General features: G+C 46.2%; 1 protein-coding gene across 2 annotated transcripts in view; it reads left to right on the top strand.

Moving 5' to 3' along the window:
* The first annotated feature begins 3,685 nt into the window (after positions 1-3,685).
* The window catches only part of COPS2 (COP9 signalosome subunit 2), a 95,409-nt gene continuing 77,075 nt past the window's right edge, over positions 3,686-22,019 (top strand). The window contains exon 1 of one of the 2 annotated variants that reach the window (XM_069766038.1): positions 3,686-3,848. In XM_069766038.1, coding sequence (XP_069622139.1) covers positions 3,795-3,848 — 54 coding nt within the window. In that variant the 5' untranslated portion in view covers positions 3,686-3,794. The remainder of the gene's footprint in view (positions 3,849-22,019) is intronic. The other variant, XM_069766039.1, reaches the window with a different exon arrangement.

Below are 22,019 nucleotides of genomic sequence, written 5' to 3'. Positions count from 1 at the left end.
TGAATGGACCTGGGTTTGATGCAGGGCATCACTTTCTGTGTATTTTAAGTGTTGATTCAGTGGCCCAAAGGCATTTAACCCCTTAAAAACATCAGTTACTTATTCAAATCTGAGAAAATGGGCTGTTTGCCCATTTTGATGCCAGTTTTGGTGCCCAAAACCCATTTGGGCCAGGCTGAATGGACCTGGGTTTGATGCAGGGCATCACTTTCTGTGTATTTTAAGTGTTGAATCAGTGGCCCAAAGGCATTTAACCCCTTAAAAACATCAGTTACTTATTCAAATCTGTGAAAATGGGCTGTTTGCCCACTTTGATGCCAGTTTTGGTGCCCAGAACCCATTTGGGCCAGGCTGAAGGGACCTGCGTTTGATGCAGGGCATCACTTTATGTGTATTTTAAGTGTCAGATCAGTGGCCCAAACGCATTTAACCCCTTAAAAACATCAGTTACTTATTCAAATCTGAGAAAATGGGCTGTTTGCCCACTTTGATGCCAGTTTTGGTGCCCAGAACCCATTTGGGCCAGGCTGAAGGGACCTGGGTTTGATGCAGGGCATCACTGTCTGTGAATCTGAAGTGTCGTATTAGTGGCCCAAAGGCGTTTAACCCCTTAAAAATATCAATTACTTATTCAAATCTGTGAAAATGGGCTGTTTGCCCACTTTGATGCCAGTTCTGGTGCCCAAAACCCATTTGGGCCAGGCTGAATGGACCTGGGTTTGATGCAGGGCATCACTTTCTGTGTATTTTAAGTGTCAGATCAGTGGCCCAAAGGCAATTAACTCCTTAAAAACATCAGTTACTTATTCAAATCTGTGAAGATGGGCTGTTTGCCCAATTTGATGACAGTTCTGGTGCCCGAAACCCATTTGGGCCAGGCTGAATGGACCTGGGTTTGATGCAGGGCATCGCTATCTGTGTATTTTAAGTGTCAGATCAGTGGCTCAAAGGCATTTAACCCCTTAAAAACATCAGTTACTTATTAAAATCTGAGAAAATGGGCTGTTTGCCCACTTTGATGCCAGTTCTGGTGCTCAAAACCCATTTGGGCCAGGCTGAATGGACCTGGGTTTGATGCAGGGCATCACTTTCTGTGTATTTTAAGTGTCAGATCAGTGGCCCAAATGCATTTAACCCCTTAAAAATATCAGTTACTTATTCAAATCTGTGAAAATGGGCTGTTTGCCCAATTTGATGCCAGTTCTGGTGCCCAGAACTCATTTGGGCCAGGCTGAATGGACCTGGGTTTGATGCAGGGCATCGCTATCTGTGTATTTTAAGTGTCAGATCAGTGGCTCAAAGGCATTTAACCCCTTAAAAACATCAGTTACTTATTCAAAGCTGAGAAAATGGGCTGTTTGCCCACTTTGATGCCAGTTCTGGTGCTCAAAACCCATTTGGGCCAGGCTGAAGGGACCTGGGTTTGATGCAGGGCATCACTTTCTGTGTATTTTAAGTGTCAGATCAGTGGCCCAAAGGCATTTAACCCCTTAAAAACATCAGTTACTTATTCAAATCTGAGAAAATGGGCTGTTTGCCCACTTTGATGCCAGTTTTGGTGCCCAGAACCCATTTGGGCCAGGCTGAAGGGACCTGGGTTTGATGCAGGGCATCACTGGCTGTGAATTTGAAGTGTCGTATTAGTGGCCCAAAGGCGTTTAACCCCTTAAAAATATCAGTTACTTATTCAAATCTGTGAAAATGGGCTGTTTGCCCAATTTGATGCCGGTTCTGGTGCCCAGAACCCATTTGGGCCAGGCTGAATGGACCTGGGTTTGATGCAGGGCATCACTTTCTGTGTATTTTAAGTGTCAGATCAGTGGCCCAAAGGCAATTAACTCCTTAAAAACATCAGTTACTTATTCAAATCTGTGAAAATGGGCTGTTTGCCCAATTTGATGACAGTTCTGGTGCCCGAAACCCATTTGGGCCAGGCTGAATGGACCTGGGTTTGATGCAGGGCATCGCTATCTGTGTATTTTAAGTGTCAGATCAGTGGCTCAAAGGCATTTAACCCCTTAAAAACATCAGTTACTTATTCAAATCTGAGAAAATGGGCTGTTTGCCCACTTTGATGCCAGTTCTGGTGCTCAAAACCCATTTGGGCCAGGCTGAATGGACCTGGGTTTGATGCAGGGCATCACTTTCTGTGTATTTTAAGTGTCAGATCAGTGGCTCAAAGGCATTTAACCCCTTAAAAACATCAGTTACTTATTCAAATCTGTGAAAATGGGCTGTTTGCCCAATTTGATGCCAGTTCTGGTGCCCAGAACCCATTTGGGCCAGGCTGAATGGACCTGGGTTTGATGCAGGGCATCGCTATCTGTGTATTTTAAGTGTCAGATCAGTGGCTCAAAGGCATTTAACCCCTTAAAAACATCAGTTACTTATTCAAATCTGAGAAAATGGGCTGTTTGCCCACTTTGATGCCAGTTCTGGTGCTCAAAACCCATTTGGGCCAGGCTGAATGGACCTGGGTTTGATGCAGGGCATCACTTTCTGTGTATTTTAAGTGTCAGATCAGTGGCTCAAAGGCATTTAACCCCTTAAAAACATCAGTTACTTATTCAAATCTGTGAAAATGGGCTGTTTGCCCAATTTGATGCCAGTTCTGGTGCCCAGAACCCATTTGGGCCAGGCTGAATGGACCTGGGTTTGATGCAGGGCATCGCTATCTGTGTATTTTAAGTGTCAGATCAGTGGCTCAAAGGCATTTAACCCCTTAAAAACATCAGTTACTTATTCAAATCTGAGAAAATGGGCTGTTTGCCCACTTTGATGCCAGTTCTGGTGCCCAAAACCCATTTGGGCCAGGCTGAATGGACCTGGGTTTGATGCAGGGCATCACTTTTTGTGTATTTTAAGTGTCAGATCAGTGGCCCAAAGGCATTTAACCCCTTAAAAACATCAGTTACTTATTAAAATGGCAAGAATTGACTGTCTGCCCACTTTGATGCCAGTTCTGGTACCCAGAACCCATTTGTGCCAGGCTGGAAATAACTGGTTTGGATGCGGGGCGCCCTGTTCTATATGTCTGCAGTGTTAGATCAGTGGCCCAAAGGCATGTAACCCTTTCTTCAGCGCTTTGTTGCCCACTTTGATGCCCATTTTTGTGCCAGTTTTATTATTTTTTTAGCCGTTTTTAAGCGTATTCACATTAGGGCACCTCACTGCATTGTATGTTATTATTGTGATGCTCATTTTTAGTTGTTAAACCTATAAAAAACAGAAAAGAAAAAATTGCCGAATAAGAAACTGACGAATAAGAAACCAACTTCAGCCTCGTTCACATCAGGGCAACTCGCTGCATTGTATGTTATTATTGTGGTGATTATTTTTTGTTGTTAAACCTATGAAAAACAGAAAAGAAAAAAATCCAGACTAAGAAACTGACAAACAAGAAACCAACTTCTGCTCCGAATAAGAAACTGACGTGTGAATAAGACCTAATGCCCCCTACAATGTCCTATATACTATCCTACTAGCTTTACTTATGATGTTGGATAAACATGGGCACAACCACTGCTACAACAGCGCCATTTTATAGCATGATCAGTGACCCTTTCTTTGTACTACAAGCACCAGCAAACTTAAAGCCATGCTCCTTGTGAGCGCCGTTGCTATGCTGGTTGCTAAGCTTGCCTCCCCTTCCCTCTGAACTTCCTGTTTACGTGTAACAGCCTTCATCTTCCCTTGTGAACAGCGAGTAGAAAACAATTCGTTCCGGGTAAGGAAATAATTCCGGCAAGCGCAAAGAATCCTGGGACGCCGTTGGCTCCAGTTCCCCGGCCAAGATGTCTGACATGGAGGATGACTTCATGTGCGATGATGAGGAAGATTACGACCTGGTAAGTTTGCAGCAGCGGGGACGTGATGCGCTCGCCGAGTGCGGCCCGGACGGCGGCTGCCTCCGCTCATTGCGCAGCTGCTCGCCTGAGAGGGAACTCTGTTGGCGGGACAGTGAGCAGGGACGTCTCCCTCCCAGGCTGGCGCTCCCGGGTGGCACTGCTGGTGTGGTGGGCACCGGGCGGCCCTGGCTGCTGCTGAGCCGTCACCTGGACACCCGGCTGCCCACAGATGGCGGCAGGTTGGTCCGCAGGCTGCACTGAGCTCCTGAGGCCTTGCTGGTAGCCAGTTCTAGGCCGCAGAGTGTTCCCCACCGAGCAGAGGCTCAGCCCTGACATGTGTCATGTACATGAAGTGCCGGCTGCTGCTCGCTGTTACCAGCCACTCTAGGCTGCATGGACGGACAGTACAGTGCTGATATAGGACCAGTGTACTGGGAGGGGGTTAGTCCTTGCTACCCTGTAACCAGCAGCTGCCATGGCACAGGGGAGGGCACCGTGGTGGAGCGGGCACAGGGCAGGCTGCCGTGGTGGAGCGGGCACAGGGGAGGGTGCCGTGGCGGAGCGGGCACAGGGCAGGCTGCCGTGGTGGAGCGGGCACAGGGGAGGGTGCCGTGGCGGAGCGGGCACAGGGGAAGGCACCGTGGTGGAGAGGGCACCGTGGTGGAGAGGGCACCGTGGTGGAGCGGGCACAGGGGAGGGCACCGTGGTGGAGCGGGCACAGGGGAAGGCACCGTGGTGGAGCGGGCATAGGGGGGCTGCTGTGGTGGAGCGGGCACAGGGGGGGGCTGCTGTGGCGGAGCGGGCACAGGGAGGGGCTGTGGCGGAGCGGGCATAGCGGAGGCAGCACAGGGGAGGCTGCCGTGGCGGAGCGGGCACAGGGGAGGTCCCGTGCACTATTTTCGCTGAACAAGGCTGCTTCTTCTGTTTCCCTCAGGACTTGGATAACCAGTCGCCATATCTGACCTGAGGATCAGACGGGTTTATTTACTTAAGGGTCTTACAAAAAATTACACCTGGAGTCTGATTATGGGCGACAAGTTTGGTTTTTCCTTTATAGACTATGAAACTTTGGCTGCTTTGGTGGTGAGACATAATGTGTGTGTTTTTTGTCGGGGATTTGATGGTTGTTGAAAACCAAATAATCAGAGCTGATGCAAGCGAGTCCTAGGTGACGGAGGATGCGTTCACGCCACAGTCGTCTCTCTGAATGCACAGTAGAGGACGTGGGCGACTTTCCACACGGACTTCAGGGCTGCAGTAATGGCTACATGCGCTCGTCTAGTTCGGTTTGCATGTAAGTTGTAGATGGCTCCTGCCCCCGTTCACTCTGCAGACGAGCGCTTGGAGCCCAATAAATGTACATTTTCTGATCTGATTGGCCTGTAAAGTTCAGCTCTCATCTTACATCAAAGACTATGGTGGTGAGATTGCGGTGTTCATCGTATAGACCTAGAGGGTTTACTGGGCTACGCTGGGATTGTCTGTAGTGCTGCGCATTGATACTCCAAAGATATAAGTTGTTCTGTATGCACTGTTGTGGACGGCAGCTGAGACGTGGTAGTTAAAATCTCTGTGTGACCGTAGGTTAGCGCTACATGGCAACTTTACATGCACAACAACGTGTCTTAAAGGGACTCTGTCAGCCCTTCTCTGACTCGAGCTGTGCATCAAAGACAACTGGGGAGTGGAGTTATTGGGAAAGTGTATGTAGATGATTATCCCTGCAATGATGCACCGAGCGGCTGTGCTTTTTTTGAACAGTCATTCTGTGCTGAGAGTCCCTTTTAAACAAGTTGACCAGGAAAAAATGTTTGCAATTTGCCTGGAACTTGCTATCAGATTGCTGTAAAAAAGCCCCCAAATCGCAGAAAGATTGCAAGCAAGTGGCATGTAACATAAATGGAGAAGCCAGGGCTTCTAGTCGTAATGCAAATGCTAACACATGTCTGCATGAGATGTACATCTGAATGCGGTGTAAGGCTAGGGGTGTGCTATGTTTGTTTGTTTTTCTGCAGTGACCCTCTGTATAGGAAAGCACCATTTTCAGCGCTTTCCTATACAGGAAAAGAAATGACATGCAACCAGACTGAAGCTGAAAGAACACACTTTTGGCCCCTGTCTGGTGAGTGTTGGCTTGTAAGAAATTTACAATATTTATTGGGAAAATCTTTCTAGTGTACTGTCTGCTAGGTGCACTGACTCGATGTGCACTAATCCTTGCTCACGCTTACCCAATTGTTTTCTTATAAAATGTTAAATTACTCTAAAAATCCAGCAGGCCTTATCCTAATAAAATGACTCCATTGCACATTCTTGGGAAAAAAAAATACTTCTATGGAACTAACGGAGGTAGCACTGGACTATCTCTGCTCCATAGACAGTGAATAGAGCCATAGTCACTGATGCTTACTGCCACTTGCATTAACCCACGGTGCACAAGTAAGCCCCATTCTTGTAATGGCTGGGTGTCTCAGTGTTTAGTCCGCAGTAATCCTACATTTATCATCTGTCCTGTGAATAGTTTAGAGAGATGACCGCAGAACTCACCACAGTACATGCAAGATATCAATCTTCACAAAGACCCATTTGGACTGGTATCTTTGCATGTACTGTGGGGTTTTCATTGTGGAGGGCTGTGATCCTATCTCTTAAAATAATTTGGAAGTCTCGGTGGGGCAAGAATTTTGAACATTGGGCACCCAGTTACCTGTTTTTCTACTGAGGTTGTGGTGTTGAATCTCCTTCTATCCTGTAAACCGGTGAAAATAGTAATAGGGAAACTTTTTAAAGGGGGGTTTAAAGGGATTTTCTGGGCGGCCCATATGTTTTTTCTGCAGACACCCCTGTATGTTTGCAGAATCCTATATGATTGCTGAATCCTGACAGTGTGTCTGCCTTATTGCAGAGTTAATGTTGGCACTCGGGTTAACATTCTGATGCTCTATGGTAGGATATGAATACCTTGTACATAGAATACCGGTAGTTACCCACGGCACTTAGTATGCGATTAACCCCTTTATCCCCAAGGGTGGTTTGCACGTTAATGACCAGGCCAATTTTTACAATTCTGACCACTGTCCCTTTATGGGGTTATAACTCTGTAACGCTTCAACGGATCCCGGTGATTCTGACATTGTTTTCTCGTGACATATTGTACTTCATGATAGTGGTAAAATTTCTTTGATATTACCTGCGTTTATTTGTGGAAAAAAATGGAAATTTGGCGAAAATTTTGAAAATTTCGCAATTTTCCAACTTTGAATTCTTATGCCCTTAAATCACAGAGATATGTCACACAAAATACTGAATAAGTACCGTAACATTCCCACATGTCTACTTTACATCAGCACAATTTTGGAACCACCTTTTTTTTTTTTTTGCTAGGGAGTTATAAGGGTTATAAGTTGATCAGCAATTTCTCATTTTTACAACACTATTTTTTTAGGGACCACATCACATTTGAAGTCATTTTGAGGGGTCTATATAATATAAAATAACCAAGTGTGACACCATTCTAAAAACTGCACCCCTCAAGGTGCTCAAAACCACATTCAAGAAGTTTATTAGCCCTTCAGGGGTTTCACTGGAATTTTTGGAATGTTTAAAGAAAAATTAACATTTAACTTTTTTTCACAAAAAATTTACTTCATCTCCAATTTGTTTTATTTTACGAAGGGTAACAGGAGAAAATGGACCCCAAAAGTTGTTGTACAATTTGTCCTGAGCACCCCGATACCCCATATGTGGGGGTAAACCACTGTTTGGGCGCATGGCAGAGCTCGGAAGGGAAGGAGCGCCATTTGACTTTTCAATACAAAATTGGCTGGAATTGAGATGGGACGCCATATTGCGTTTGAAGAGCCCCTGATGTGCCTAAACAGTGGAAACCCCCAATTCTAACTGAAACCCTAACCCCAACCATACCCCTAATCCCAACCATAACCCTGACACACCCCTAACCCTAATCCCAATTGTAAATGTAATCCAAACCCCAACCCTAGCCCTATCCCTAATGGGGAAAATGGAAATAAATACATTTTTTTAAAATTTTTATTTGTCCCTAACTAAGGGGGTGATGAAGGGGGATTTGATTTACTATTTATAGCGTTTTTTTAGTGGATTTTTATGATTGGCAGTTGTCACACTAAAAGACGTTTTTTTTTTTTGCAAAAAAATATGTTTTGCGTTACCACATTTTGAGAGCTATAATTTTTCCATATTTTGGTCTACAGAGTCATGTGAGGTCTTGTTTTTTACGGGACGAGTTGACGTTTTTATTGGTAACATTTTCGGGCACGTGACATTTTTTGATCGCTTTTTATTCTGATTTTTGTGAGGCAGAATGACCAAAAACCAGCTATTCTTGAATTTCTTTTGGGGGGGGGGGGGCGTTTATACCGTTCCGCGTTTGGTAAAATGGATAAAGAAGTTTTATTCTTCGGGTCAGTACGATTACAGCAATACCTCATTTATTATTTATATCATTTTTTTATGTTTTGGCGCTTTTATACGATAAAAACTATTTTATAGAAAAAATAATTATTTTTGCATCGCTTTTTTCTGAGGACTATAACTTTTTTATTTTTTCGCTGATGATGCTGTTTGGCGGCTCGTTTTTTGCGGGACAAGATGACGTTTTCAGCGGTACCATGGTTATTTATATCCGTCTTTTTGATCGCGTGTGATTCCACTTTTTGTTCGGCGATATGATAATAAAGCGTTTTTTGCCTCGTTTTTTTTGTTTTTGTTCACTTAAGGGTTAACTACTGGGACAGTTTCATAGGTCAGGTCGTTACAGACGCGGTGATACTAAATATGTGTACTTTTATTGTTTGTTTTTTTTATTTAGATAAAGAAATGTATTTATGGGAACAAAATAAATATATATTGGGGGGCATGGGGCATCATGCTATAGTGTAAGATCGCTGATCTGACACTTTGCAATGCACTATGTCAGATCAGCGATCTGACGTGCAGGGCTGCAGGCTTACCAGCGCTTGCTCTGAGCAGGCGCTGGTAAGCCACCTCCCTGCAGGACCCCGATGCAGCCCCGCGGCCATTTTGGATCCGGGGCCTGCAGGGAGTGTCGGGGTCGTCACGACAATACCCTTCCTTCACCAGTCATTCCAAATCAGAATAAGAGCAGTGGTACCGGAGTGAAGAATGAGTCAGACAAAAGCTGGTTCAAACTCAGTGCCTGCTCGTATGTCTACAAGGTGTAGCAACGTCACAGCAACTGACTTTATTTTCTAATACACAACATTATATGATCTATTGGGGGAAGGTGTGCAGAGGGCGGGGTTTAAGCAATGTATCTAGTATTCAGTCTTTCTGGTTGGTCTGACGTTATCTGATGGATCCTCCTTCCTCCACGTCACTTTAAGTTTCCATTTCACCAGAAACGATACTTGGCTTCTGGAATGTGAAAGTTGCTTCTTTAGTAAAGCAGATCTAGGGCAAAGGTGAATACTGGCAGCCATCTTAAATACAATTAAATTTGCATTAGCAAGCATAAAGGGGAAAAACTTATTGTTTCACAGCATGAGAATATAAAAGTACAAAAGAGTATAAAGATATATATTTCCAGGACGTCATCCTGACAGCACCCTGGAGGACGTCCTCCTCCCCTTGCTGGGACAGGAAACACACGAGTTTAAAAGGCCAAGTCCCACCCACAGTCCTCAGTGTTTTTCCTGTCCCTGCAAGGAAGGGACGCACGAGTGAGAAGCTGCGCAGGACTTACCGGAGCTCAGGGGGATCGTGCGGCTTGCCAATACCCTTCCCCCTGTCAAGAGGCTCAGGGCAGAAACCCTCCGGTGGGGGGTCCCTCTGCTCCAAAGACCAGGACGAAGCTCCTGGTGGCAGCCGCTCCTCCCGGTGGGAGGCTCTCGGCTGCGGACGCTATCCACGCGGTGTGCGGCCATCCTGGGCAGCGTGGTATCCAGAACGGCGTCTCCCGGCAGGAAGTCGTCAGAACGCGTCACTTCCGGTCCGTCGGCATTTCGTTACCGCTACTTCCGGTAACGTTGTATGCGCGGGGGGAAAGCGTGCAGTGAATCGCACAGCGGCAGAAGCGCTCCTGATCTGGCGCTGAGAGCTGCGGGGACCTGCTACCCTCATCATGGAAGCAAGTACTCCAACCGAGGAGGGGGTAAGTGCGCATGGCGCAAGTTCCCCTATCTATATGCAGAAGCAGGCTCACCCCAGTGCTTATCCCTTCTTATGTCATTTAAGGATAAGGGAAACCCCGCGGGTCCTCCTGTCCAGATTAAGAAATCCGGCAAGGCATCTGGGAAATCTGTTAGATGTCCCCTTTGTAATATGAAGCTCCCGGACTCCCATGGGAAATCTTTATGTGGGGACTGCACAGCTAAGGTCGTAAGGGACGAACAACCCACATTGCTGGCTGAGATGAGATCCCTTATACGTGAAGAAGTACAAGCTTCTTTGTCTACCATGGTGCAGAAATCCAGTCCTATCCCCACCCGTAAGCGGGCCAGACGGGAGCAGGACTTTAGAGAACAGGAGGTTACTTCTGAGGACAAGTCTAACTCAGAGGACTTCGTCTCAGAGGAAGAGGGAGAGCTTCCGTCAGGAAGCCAGGATTACCAAAGAAAATACCTCTTCCAGGCAGAAGACACAAATGATCTGGTGCAGGCGGTGCGATGCACTATGCAAATAGAGGAGACATCTAAACCACAAACCAGGCAGGACTTGATGTTTGGTGGACTTATGTCACGTCAGCAGACAGTATTTCCGGTTAGCGAGCACATTAAGGCCATGATTCTGGAAGAATGGAAAGAGGCAGAACGCCGGCTGGTGTTATCCAAGGACTTTAAGGCTCGTCTACCTTATGAGCCGGAGGACATAAAACTATGGGACGAAGTTCCCAAAATTGACGTTCCTGTGGCAAAGGTGGCCAAGAAAACGGCCATACCTTTTGAGGACTCATCAAACTTGCGTGATCCTATGGATAGGAAAGCCGACATATTGTTAAAAAGAGCCTGGGAATCTTCTGCGGCTCTAATAAAAACAAATATAGCGGCTACTTCGGTGGCTCGGTCTATGTATCTATGGATGGGTCAATTGGAGGAACACCTATCCAATAAGACCCCGAGATCTGAAATCATAAATTCCCTCCCTATGATGAAATCTGCCACGGCTTATCTGTCTGATATGACTGCTGAGTCAGTCAGGTTTTCGGCCAGATGCAGTTCCTTATCTAACGCGGCTAGGAGGGCGGTCTGGCTAAGGTCCTGGTCGGGGGATAATGCTTCCAAATCTAAACTTTGTTCAATTCCCTTCTCAGGTGAAAGGGTTTTTGGACCCTCCCTGGATACCATTTTGGAGTCAGCCTCCGACAAAAAGAAGGGGTTTCCAGAGGAGAAATCTAAGAAGCCCCAGTCCTTTCGGAGAGGATTCCCCTTCAGAAGGCAGTCTGAGTTTCGAGGAGGCAGATCCAGTAGAGGATCTTATAGGGGCTCCCGTAGCCAGGGCAATAGAAACAGAGGTTTCTTCTTCAGCCCTTCCTCAAAATCTAAATCGCAATGACGCCAGTCTCATAGGGGGTCGACTCCGCCAATTTTCGCACAATTGGGCTCGGATCACTCAAAATCAGTGGGTCCTTCGGACCATCTCAGAAGGTTACAGTATAGAGCTCTACTCCCCCCCACCAGACAGATTCATCAGTCCTACGGTAGTACCGCGAGACTCTCCCATGTTGACAGACCTGATGGAAATGCTCTCCTCAGAGGTCATAGTTCCGGTACCATCTCCGGAAATAGGCTTGGGTCATTACTCCTCCCTTTTTTCCATAATGAAACCGTCCGGCGAATCTCGCACTATAATAAATCTGAAACCTCTAAATGCCTGGGTCAGGTACAAGAGGTTTCGTATGGAATCCATCCGTTCGGCAATACTCCTAATAGATCAGAATGCTGTGATGTGCACTCTAGATCTAAAGAGTGCCTATTATCAGGTTCCCGTCCACCCTTCTTCTCAGAGGCTTCTGAGGTTTGCGGTAGTCCTGCCGTCCGGGACCTGTCACTTCCAGTTTCAGTGCCTTCCATTTGGTCTTGCCTCAGCACCTCGTATCTTCACAAAACTGGTGTCGGAGATTGTCGCTTTCCTAAGAAATCAAGGGATCAGAATAATCCCTTATCTCAACGACTTTCTCCTGGTGGCAAGAACGCCAGAAATTCTATCAGACCACAGGAACCGAATTATTTCAGTGATGGAAGAACTTGGTTGGGTCATAAATTGGCGGAAATCCGATTTGACTCCAGAGTGCATGAAGACGTTTCTGGGAGTACGTCTGGATTCAAGGAACAGAATATCCCTCTTACCCGAGTCCAAGCTGATTGCAGTGCAGTCTCAGGTTTGGCTCCTGCTGGAGCACAGGGTGACGACAAGGACGGCCATGCGAGTCCTCGGCCTGATGACGGCCTGTATTCCGTGTGTGAGATGGGCTCAGTTCCATTCAAGACCACTACAGAAATTGATTCTTTCCAGATGGGACAGGAGTCTGTCTTCTCTGGACAGTACTTTACACCTATCACATTGTGTAAGAAGGTCTCTCCTCTGGTGGACAAAGCCAGAGAAATTAAGAAAAGGAGTATTATGGTCCGCAGATCCATACGTAGTAGTTACTACAGATGCCAGCGCTTGGGGCTGGGGAGCTCACCTAGAAGACAGGATCCTTCAGGGGAGATGGCCGGAAGACGTCATCCACAGCTCCTCCAACTTCAAAGAACTATACGCGGTCTGGGAAGCTTTGAGAAGGAACCGACACGTCCTGGAAAATCGTCAGGTCAGGATAATGTCCGACAATGTGACAACAGTCTCTTTTCTGAAACATCAAGGAGGTGCGAAACACCATGCGCTTCAGGAACTGACAGAGAAGATATTTCGTTGGGCAGAAAGATCGGTCCTTTCTATTTCAGCGGTTCACCTAGAAGGCTCCCAGAACGTTATAGCGGACTATCTCAGCAGAAGGGAGGTGTCTGCAACAGAGTGGGAACTCAACCGGGACGTCTTCCAGGACTTATGTCTTCGCTGGGGAACCCCCTGTATAGACCTATTCGCAAGCAGGAGAAATTCGAAGGTCTCAAAATTCTTCTCTCTGAACCCGCGGGATCTTCCAGAAGGAATAGATGCTCTGAGCCAGGATTGGACGGAACCTCTCTCGTATGCATTTCCCCCTCTGGCGTTGGTTCCGGCTGTTCTCAGAAAGATCAAGGAGGATCGAGCTCTCGTCATATTGATCGTTCCATACTGGCCAAGAAGGAGTTGGTTTTCCCTTCTACTAGAGCTAGCAATCGAGAATCCAGTAGAGCTCCCTCTCAGAGCGGATATAATCCACCAGGGTCCGGTATTCCACCCAAACCCAGAGAAGCTCCATCTCTCGGCATGGATCCTGAAGGGTCCATCTTGAAGGCTAAGGGTCTATCAAGCCAAGTAATATCTACTATGAAGTCTAGTAGGAAGCCTGTTACGTCAGCAATTTACTTGAAAATTTGGAGACGGTTCTGTCTGGAGGGTGGCAGGTCTGAGGTTACGGCAGGCACTCCCGACTTACCCAGAATTTTAGATTTCTTGCAGGCTGGGTTTGACAAAGGTCTTAAACCAAGCACATTGAAGGTGCAGATCTCGGCACTTAGTTCTTTCCTCGACTATCCCCTAGCATCACACCCGTGGATAGTTAGATTCATCAGAGCTACCCAGAGGTTGCGCCCCACTATCAGACATATGTCTCCTTCTTGGGACCTTAACTTGGTCCTCAGATTTCTCTGCAAAGACCTCTATGCGTCAGTAGATAATATGCCCATTTCCATTCTTACACGTAAAACGGCGTTTCTTGTAGCAGTGACTACGGCTAAAAGAGTGGGGGAAATTCAGGCCCTGTGTACTAGGGACCCATACCTTCAAATTAGAGAGGATTGTATAATTCTTAAACTCGACCCCTCCTTTATTCCAAAAGTAGGAACATCTAAAAATAGAAATCAAGAGATTGTGTTACCATCTTTCTGCAATAACCCTGCTAATGCTAAAGAAAAAGTCCTTCATTCTCTGGATGTCAGGCAGGCAGTTCTTGACTACCTGGCAGCCACCAACACTTGGCGCATCGACCCAAACCTATTCATTTTGTATGGGGGCAAAAATAGGGGTAAAAAGGCCTCTAAGGCCTCTATTGCTCGGTGGATCACGTCTGTGATCTCTGAGGCCTATCAATCTGAAGGGCTCTCTCCTCCGGAGGGTCTCCATGTACATTCGAGTAGAGGGATAGCTACTTCTTGGGCAGAGAGGGCAGGTGCCTCTCTAGAACAGATTTGTAAGGCCGCGACATGGGCTAGTGCCAATACCTTTTGCAAACACTATAAACTTGATGTTTTGTCTGGTCAGCATACTGCATTTGGGAGAAAGGTTCTCCAAGCGGTTATCCCACCCTGAGGAGGTGCTTTGGTACTCTCCAGGGTGCTGTCAGGATGACGTCCTGGAAAATAGGTATTAAGCTTACCGTTAATTATGTTTCCAGGAGTCCATCCTGACAGCACGGGTAGTTCCCTCCCTGTATTATTATATGATGCATGGTATTCTAGCATGTTTGTAACCTATTCCTAGCATATGATGTAATATGTTCCTGGTTATAATGTAATATGTTTGCTACCATTAAACAAAGATTTTTTCTGCATTTCCTTGAGGCGGTTCTTGTTACAACACTGAGGACTGTGGGTGGGACTTGGCCTTTTAAACTCGTGTGTTTCCTGTCCCAGCAAGGGGAGGAGGACGTCCTCCAGGGTGCTGTCAGGATGGACTCCTGGAAACATAATTAACGGTAAGCTTAATACCTATTTTTCACCTTGACAGGAGGAGACGCTCGGTACAAGGTGAGCACATCGTGTTGTCGGGTCTCAGGGAAGCATGCAGGGTGCCCCCTCCCTGCGCGATGCTTCCTTATGCCCCCGAAACACTGCGATCATGTTTGATCGCAGTGTTTCCGGGGTTAATGTGCCAGGAGCGGTCCGTGACCGCTCCTGGCACATAGTGCCGGATGTCAGCTGCGATAGTCAGCTGACACCCGGCTGCGATCGGCCACACTTCCCCCGTGAGCGCGGCCGATCGCTATGACGTACTATCCCGTCGGTGGACGTACTATCCCGTCGGTGGGCATACGGGCCCACTGCACCTCGACGGGATAGTACGTCACATGTCAGAAAGGGGTTAAAGGGAATCTGTCACCCCAAAATTCGCCTATAAGCTTAAGGTACCGTCACACTAAGCGACGCTGCAGCGATACCGACAACGATGTCGATCGCTGCAGCGTCGCTGGAGAGCTCTCCAGCGACCAACGATGCCGGTTCCCTGGTAACCAGGGTAAACATCGGGTTACTAAGCGCAGGGCCGCGCTTAGTAACCCGATGTTTACCCTGGTTACCAGCGTAAAAGTAAAAAAAAACCACTACATACTTACCTTCCGCTGTCTGTCCTCCGGCGCTGTGCTTTCCTCTGCACTGTGTAAGCACAGCGGCCGGAAAGCACAGCGGTGACGTCACCGCTGTGCTCTGCTTCCGGCTGGCCGACGCTCGCAGTGCAGAGAAGCATAGCGCCGGGGACAGACAGCGGAAGGTAAGTATGTAGTGGTTTTTGTTTTTTTTTTACTTTTACGCTGGAAGCCAGGATAAATATCGGGTTACTAAGCGCTGCCCTGCGCTTAGTAACCCGATGTTTACCCTGGTTACCAGTGAAGACATCGCTGAATCGGCGTCACACACGCCGATTCAGCGATGTCTGCAGGGAGTCCAGCGACCAAATAAAGTTCTGGACTTTCTGCAGCGACCAACGATGACACAGCAGGATCCTGATCGCTGCTGCCTGTCAAACTGAACGATATCGCTAGCTAGGACGCTGCAACGTCACGGATCTCTAGTGATATCGTTCAGTGTGACGGTACCTTTAGACCACCACCATCAGGGGCTTATCTAGAGCATTCTATAATGCTGTAGATAAGCCCCCGATGTAACCTGAAAGATAAGAATAACAGGTTAGATTATACTTACTCAGGGGTGGTCCCGGTCCGGTCTAATGGGCGTCACGGTCCGGGGCCTCCCATCTTCAAATGATGATGTCCTCTTCTTTTCTTCCTGTTGCGGCTCCTGCGCAGGCGTACTTTTTCTGCCCTGTTGAGGGCAGAAAAAAGTACTGCAGTGCCCAGGGCCTCTCTGACCTTTCCCAGCGCCTGCGCACTGCAGTACTTTGCTCTGCCCTCAACAGGGCAGATAAATTACGCCTGCGCAGGAGCCGCGGCAGGAAGAAAAGAAGAGGACATCATCGTATGAAGATGGGAGGCGCTGGATCGCGACGCCCATCGGACCAGACCGCATGGGACAGCCCCTGGGTGAGTTTAATATAACCTGTTATTCTTATCTTGCAGGTTACATCAGGGGCTTATCTACAACGTTCCAGAATGCTGTAGATAAGCCTCTGATACCGGTGGCCTTAAGGTATCTTCACACTAAGCGACGCTGCAGCGATACCGACAACGATCCGGATCGCTGCAGCGTCGCTGTTTGGTCGCTGGAGAGCTGTCACACAGACCGCTCTCCAGCGACCAACGATGCCGGTAACCAGGGTAAACATCGGGTTACTAAGCGCAGGGCCGTGCTTAGTAACCCGATGTTTACCCTGGATACCATCCTAAAAGTAAAAAAAACAAACGCTACATACTTGCCTACCGCTGTCTGTCCCCGGCGCTCTGCTTCTCTGTACTGGCTGTGAGCACAGCGGCCGGAAAGCAGAGCGGTGACGTCACTGCTCTGCTTTCCGGCCGCTGTGCTCACAGTGAGTGCAGGAAAGCACAGCGCCGAGGGACAGACAGCTAAAGGTAAGTATGAAGCGTTTGTTTTTTTACTTCTACGCTGGTAACCAGGGTAAACATCGGGTTACTAAGCGCGGCCCTGCGCTTAGTAACCCGATGTTTACCCTGGTTACCAGCGAAGACATCGCTGAATCGGTGTCACACACGCCGATTCAGCGATGTCAGCGGGAGAGCCAGCGACCAAAGAAAGTGCTGGCCCTCTAGCCCCGACCAGCGACATCACAGCAGGATTCTGATCGCTGCTGGGTGTCAAACTGAACGATATCGCTAGCGAGGACGCTGCAACGTCACGGATCGCTAGCGATATCGTTTAGTGTGAAGGTACCTTTAGCTTATAGGCAAATTTTGGGAAGTCAGATACCCTTTAAGGAAAGAGAAATTTATTAGAAGATTGGATTTTAATAGCCAAATGAGCAGAGGAGGCCGATGTTTGGGTCCATTCCGGACCTAGGTCACCTGTGTCTCCATAGAAAAAGGTGTTGATGCTACCCCTATTGAGGTAAACGTGCGCACCTATCTGCTCCAAATACAGGTCCTTCTCAAAAAATTAGCATATAGTGTTAAATTTCATTATTTACCATAATGTAATGATTACAATTAAACTTTCATATATTATAGATTCATTATCCACCAACTGAAATTTGTCAGGTCTTTTATTGTTTTAATACTGATGATTTTGGCATACAACTCCTGATAACCCAAAAAACCTGTCTCAATAAATTAGCATATTTCACCCATCCAATCAAATAAAAGTGTTTTTTAATAACAAACAAAAAAACCAACAAATAATAATGTTCAGTTATGCACTCAATACTTGGTCGGGAATCCTTTGGCAGAAATGACTGCTTCAATGCGGCGTGGCATGGAGGCAATCAGCCTGTGACATTGCTGAGATGTTATGGAGGCCCAGGATGCTTCAATAGCGGCCTTAAGCTCATCCAGAGTGTTGGGTCTTGCGTCTCTCAACTTTCTCTTCACAATATCCCACAGATTCTCTATGGGGTTCAGGTCAGGAGAGTTGGCAGGCCAATTGAGCACAGTAATACCATGGTCAGTAAACCATTTACCAGTGGTTTTGGCACTGTGAGCAGGTGCCAGGTCGTGCTGAAAAATGAAATCTTCATCTCCATAAAGCATTTCAGCCGATGGAAGCATGAAGTGCTCCAAAATCTCCTGATAGCTAGCTGCATTGACCCTGCCCTTGATGAAACACAGTGGACCAACACCAGCAGCTGACATGGCACCCCACACCATCGCTGACTGTGGGTACTTGACACTGGACTTCAGGCATTTTGGCATTTCCTTCTCCCCAGTCTTCCTCCAGACTCTGGCACCTTGATTTCCGAATGACATGCAAAATTTGCTTTCATCAGAAAAAAGTACGGTACTTGGGACCACTTAGCAACAGTCCAGTGCTGCTTCTCTGTAGCCCATTTCCTGCACACGCCTGTGCACGGTGGCTCTGGATGTTTCCACACCAGACTCAGTCCACTGCTTCCTCAGGTTCCCCAAGGTCTGGAATCGGTCCTTCTCCACAATCTTCCTCAGGGTCCGGTCTCCTCTTCTCGTTGTACAGCGTTTTCTGCCACATTGTTTCCTTACCATTGAGGTGCCTTGATACAGCACTCTGGGAACAGCCTATTTGTTGAGAAATTTCTTTCTGGGTCTTACCCTCTTGCTTGAGGGTGTCAATGATGGCCTTCTTGACATCTGTCAGGTCGCTAGTCTTACCCATGATGGGGGTTTTGAGTAATGAACCAGGCAGGGAGTTTATAAAAGCCTCAGGTATCTTTTGCATGTGTTTAGAGTTAATTAGTTGATTCAGAAGATTAGGGTAATAGGTCGTTTAGAGAACCTTTTCTTGATATACTAATTTATTGAGACAGGTTTTTTGGGTTATCAGGAGTTGTATGCCAAAATCATCAGTATTAAAACAATAAAAGACCTGACAAATTTCAGTTGGTGGATAATGAATCTATAATATATGAAAGTTTAATTGTAATCATTACATTATGGTAAATAATGAAATTTAACACTATATGCTAATTTTTTGAGAAGGACCTGTACATGCTTTTATAAGGGACTTGGAGACATCTCTTGGCAGGTAGCTATTGAATGTGCTCAGCCAATTTAAGACGGTATCACATTAAGTTGGCATACTGTGCTCAAGTATTTACTGTCATCAGTGTTCTGCAATCGTTGTAAATTTATAGCTATAAATAAAACACAGAAACGTAGGCTTATTTTTTATCACTTACAAAACCTACAAGAAACAAAATAACCAAAAAACCCTGCTGTAAACTAAATACGGTAAATAAAAAACAAAAGGGCATCTAAATAACTCAGTTCTAAATAATACTGCGTTTGATCAAAAATAGCATAAAAGCCATCCCACCATCGTCAAGGTGCCCCTGTTCGGGACAGTCCTACACTGTCTAATATTAAAACCTTACCATGTGTGAGAACTGACCTCAGAGGGCAGACAAAAGGATACAGTCCCAATCTATGGGCACCAGTCTGGGGAAGTCGTTAAGTGTAATTTCCAGCTCAGGAGAGGAAAGCCACACCCCGGCATGCACAGAATGCAAAAATACTTATTTTTATCACTGTATAGCTTAGATCTGTGTTTTTTTTAATCTAGCAATAAGTTTAGTTCTGTACTTAGTGAGAGTGAGAATACAAACTTGTGTTTCCACAACTTAAAGAAGAGTCATACGTCTGTATAATTCGGACGATGATCACCGCACAATGCTTGGATTGTCCATTGGTTTTTCCGACCTGAGCTTGAAAGCTGCATAGAAATACTTGACGTCACACTCCGATTGGGACAGCTGACAGCCAGCCTGAGCATTGCATTGTGATCCTCTTTTGAGTTTTCGGCCGTCTAACCCTTCCCTCAACCTCTTCACGACCTAAGATGTATAGGTACGTCATAGGTCGTGTCCCTGTATTTGAAGCAGGCTCTGCTGCTGAGCCCGCATCTTTCCCGACACATGACAGCTGACTAGACCAGCTGTAATGTTCCTCTAACAGCCGCTGGTGGAATCTCGATCCACCCGCCGCTGTTAACATGTTAAATCTGCTGTCCATTTCAGACACCAGCGTCAGAACACACCCATCAGTGTCCTGTCACATGATCGCGGGGTGCTGATGGGTTGTCATGACGGCCGGGGATCTGCAGAAGACACCCCATGGTCATCATTGCAGAGCTAGTGGCCCTAGCCCTGCTATGTGTAGCACAAGCGATCGGATGATTTCAGCTGCAAGTCTCCTAAGTGGACTATTGAAGCAAGGGAAAAGTAGAAACAAATGTTTTTAAAAAAATATAAAAGTTGGAATCGCCCCCCTTTTGCCCCTTTCAAAATAAAACAATAAAAATATACACTGGGCGTTTTTTGAATGTAGTGGAACCAAATCTATCAAAATATAAACTAAATTAATTCGATTGGTAAATGGTGTAACAAGAAAAAAAAAATCGAAACTCCAGAGTTTCATGTTTCGGTCACCACAACATTCTAATAAAATACAGTAACCGGCGATTAAAACATTGTATCTACCCCAAAATAGTATCAATAAAAATGTCAGCTCGGCATGCAAAAAATAAGCCCTCACCCTGCCCCAGGTCCCGGAAAGTAGCACCATCTTTTTCACTAAAATACCCTACATATTTTTGCTATCTGCGAGCTCGTAGTGACCTGGAGAATCATAATGCAAGGTCAGGTTTAGCATTTAGTGAACATGGTACATAAAAAAACCCAAAACACAAGTGTGGAATCACACTTTATTTGCAGTTTCACCACACTATTATATTCCCCCCCATATTTTACAGTACACTATATGATAAAATCAGTGGTGTCATTAAAAAGTACAACTCGTCCTGCAAAAACACAAGCCCTCACATGGCCATATTGACTCCCCTCCGATCGGCGTCATTGCGAGGACCCGATCATTGCCATGTTGACGATATTCAGGTCACCAGGCTTCGGCAAGTCAGTTAGAGCAGGGGTCCCCAACTCCAGTCCTCAAGGCCCACCAACATGTCATGTTTTCAGGATTTCCTTAGTCTTGCCCAGGTAATAATTGCATCACCTGTGCAATGCAAAGGAAATCCTGAAAACATGACCTGTTGGTGGGCCTTGAGGACTGGAGTTGGGGACCCCTGAGTTAGAGCACTCTTTCACTTTGAGCACTCTGATCGCTGTTATAAAGCATTGCAATGTACAGGTCACTACTAAGCGGCGCGAGCACTGCTCCCCTGACGAAGCCAATGCGAAACATGCCTTGGGGCTGCACAGTCGGGAGCCAGACGATACCACAATATGGGTAAGATATCCAGGGCATGGGAGGTTATGGTATTAGGGCACTGTTCCCTGTGCCAGTAAGTAACTCTGCATTATTTACATCTACTACCCTTCCTCCTGTCTATCTTTCCTGTCCCATAACAAAGCACTTTGCACTTGATGATACATTCTCGCTGAAATCCTAGTAGTTATCAATACTTTTTTGCACTATTATAGATTATGTGTGCATAATGTATTTATTTTTGTAATAAATTTATGCTTTTTAATTTATTTTGGACTTGAACTCCATTTTTTCTATCTGGTTATAATAAAACAACATTTTAGTGGTAAAAATGTAGTTTATTCTTTCTTCACCTCCCAATGGTATAAAATTCTGTGACACATATCGATCCACTCAGGAGAAATTGCGTAACATATTTTGGGGTCCATTTTCTCCTTTTACCCATGTGGAAATGAAAAAATGTTGTGCTAAAGCATTTGTTTTGGAAAAATATTTATTTTCATCTTCATAGTTCAATGTTGTAAAATTCTTTGAAGCACTTGTGTGTTCAAGGTTCTCACCACACATCTAAATAAAATCCTTGAGGAGAGGGCCTTGTTTCTAAAATAGGGTCACTTGTGGGGGTTTTCCAGTGTTTAGGTGCATCAGGGACTCTCCAAACACGACTTGACACCCACAGACCATTCCATCAAAGTCTGCTTTCCAAAGCACAACACGTTTTGGGGTCCATTTTCTCCTGTTACCCTTGTGAAAATGAAAAAAAAAAAATGGGGCTAAAAGAACATTTTAGTGGGAAGAAAATATATATATATATATATATATATATATATATATATATATATATTCCCCCCCCCCCCCCCCCCCCCCCCCTATTTTCACGGCTCTACTTTCCAAACGTCTGTGAAGCACCTGGGGTTCACTGTTTAGGCACATCAGGGGCTCTTCAAACGAGACATGGTGTCCGCTCTTGATTCCAAACATTTTTTATTTCAAAA

Source organism: Ranitomeya imitator, chromosome 4, assembly GCF_032444005.1.
Source record: "Ranitomeya imitator isolate aRanImi1 chromosome 4, aRanImi1.pri, whole genome shotgun sequence".
Classification (NCBI taxonomy): Eukaryota; Metazoa; Chordata; class Amphibia; order Anura; family Dendrobatidae; genus Ranitomeya; species Ranitomeya imitator.
The sequence above is the reverse complement of the archived record's forward strand: the minus strand, read 5'-3'. Positions and strand labels throughout refer to the sequence as shown.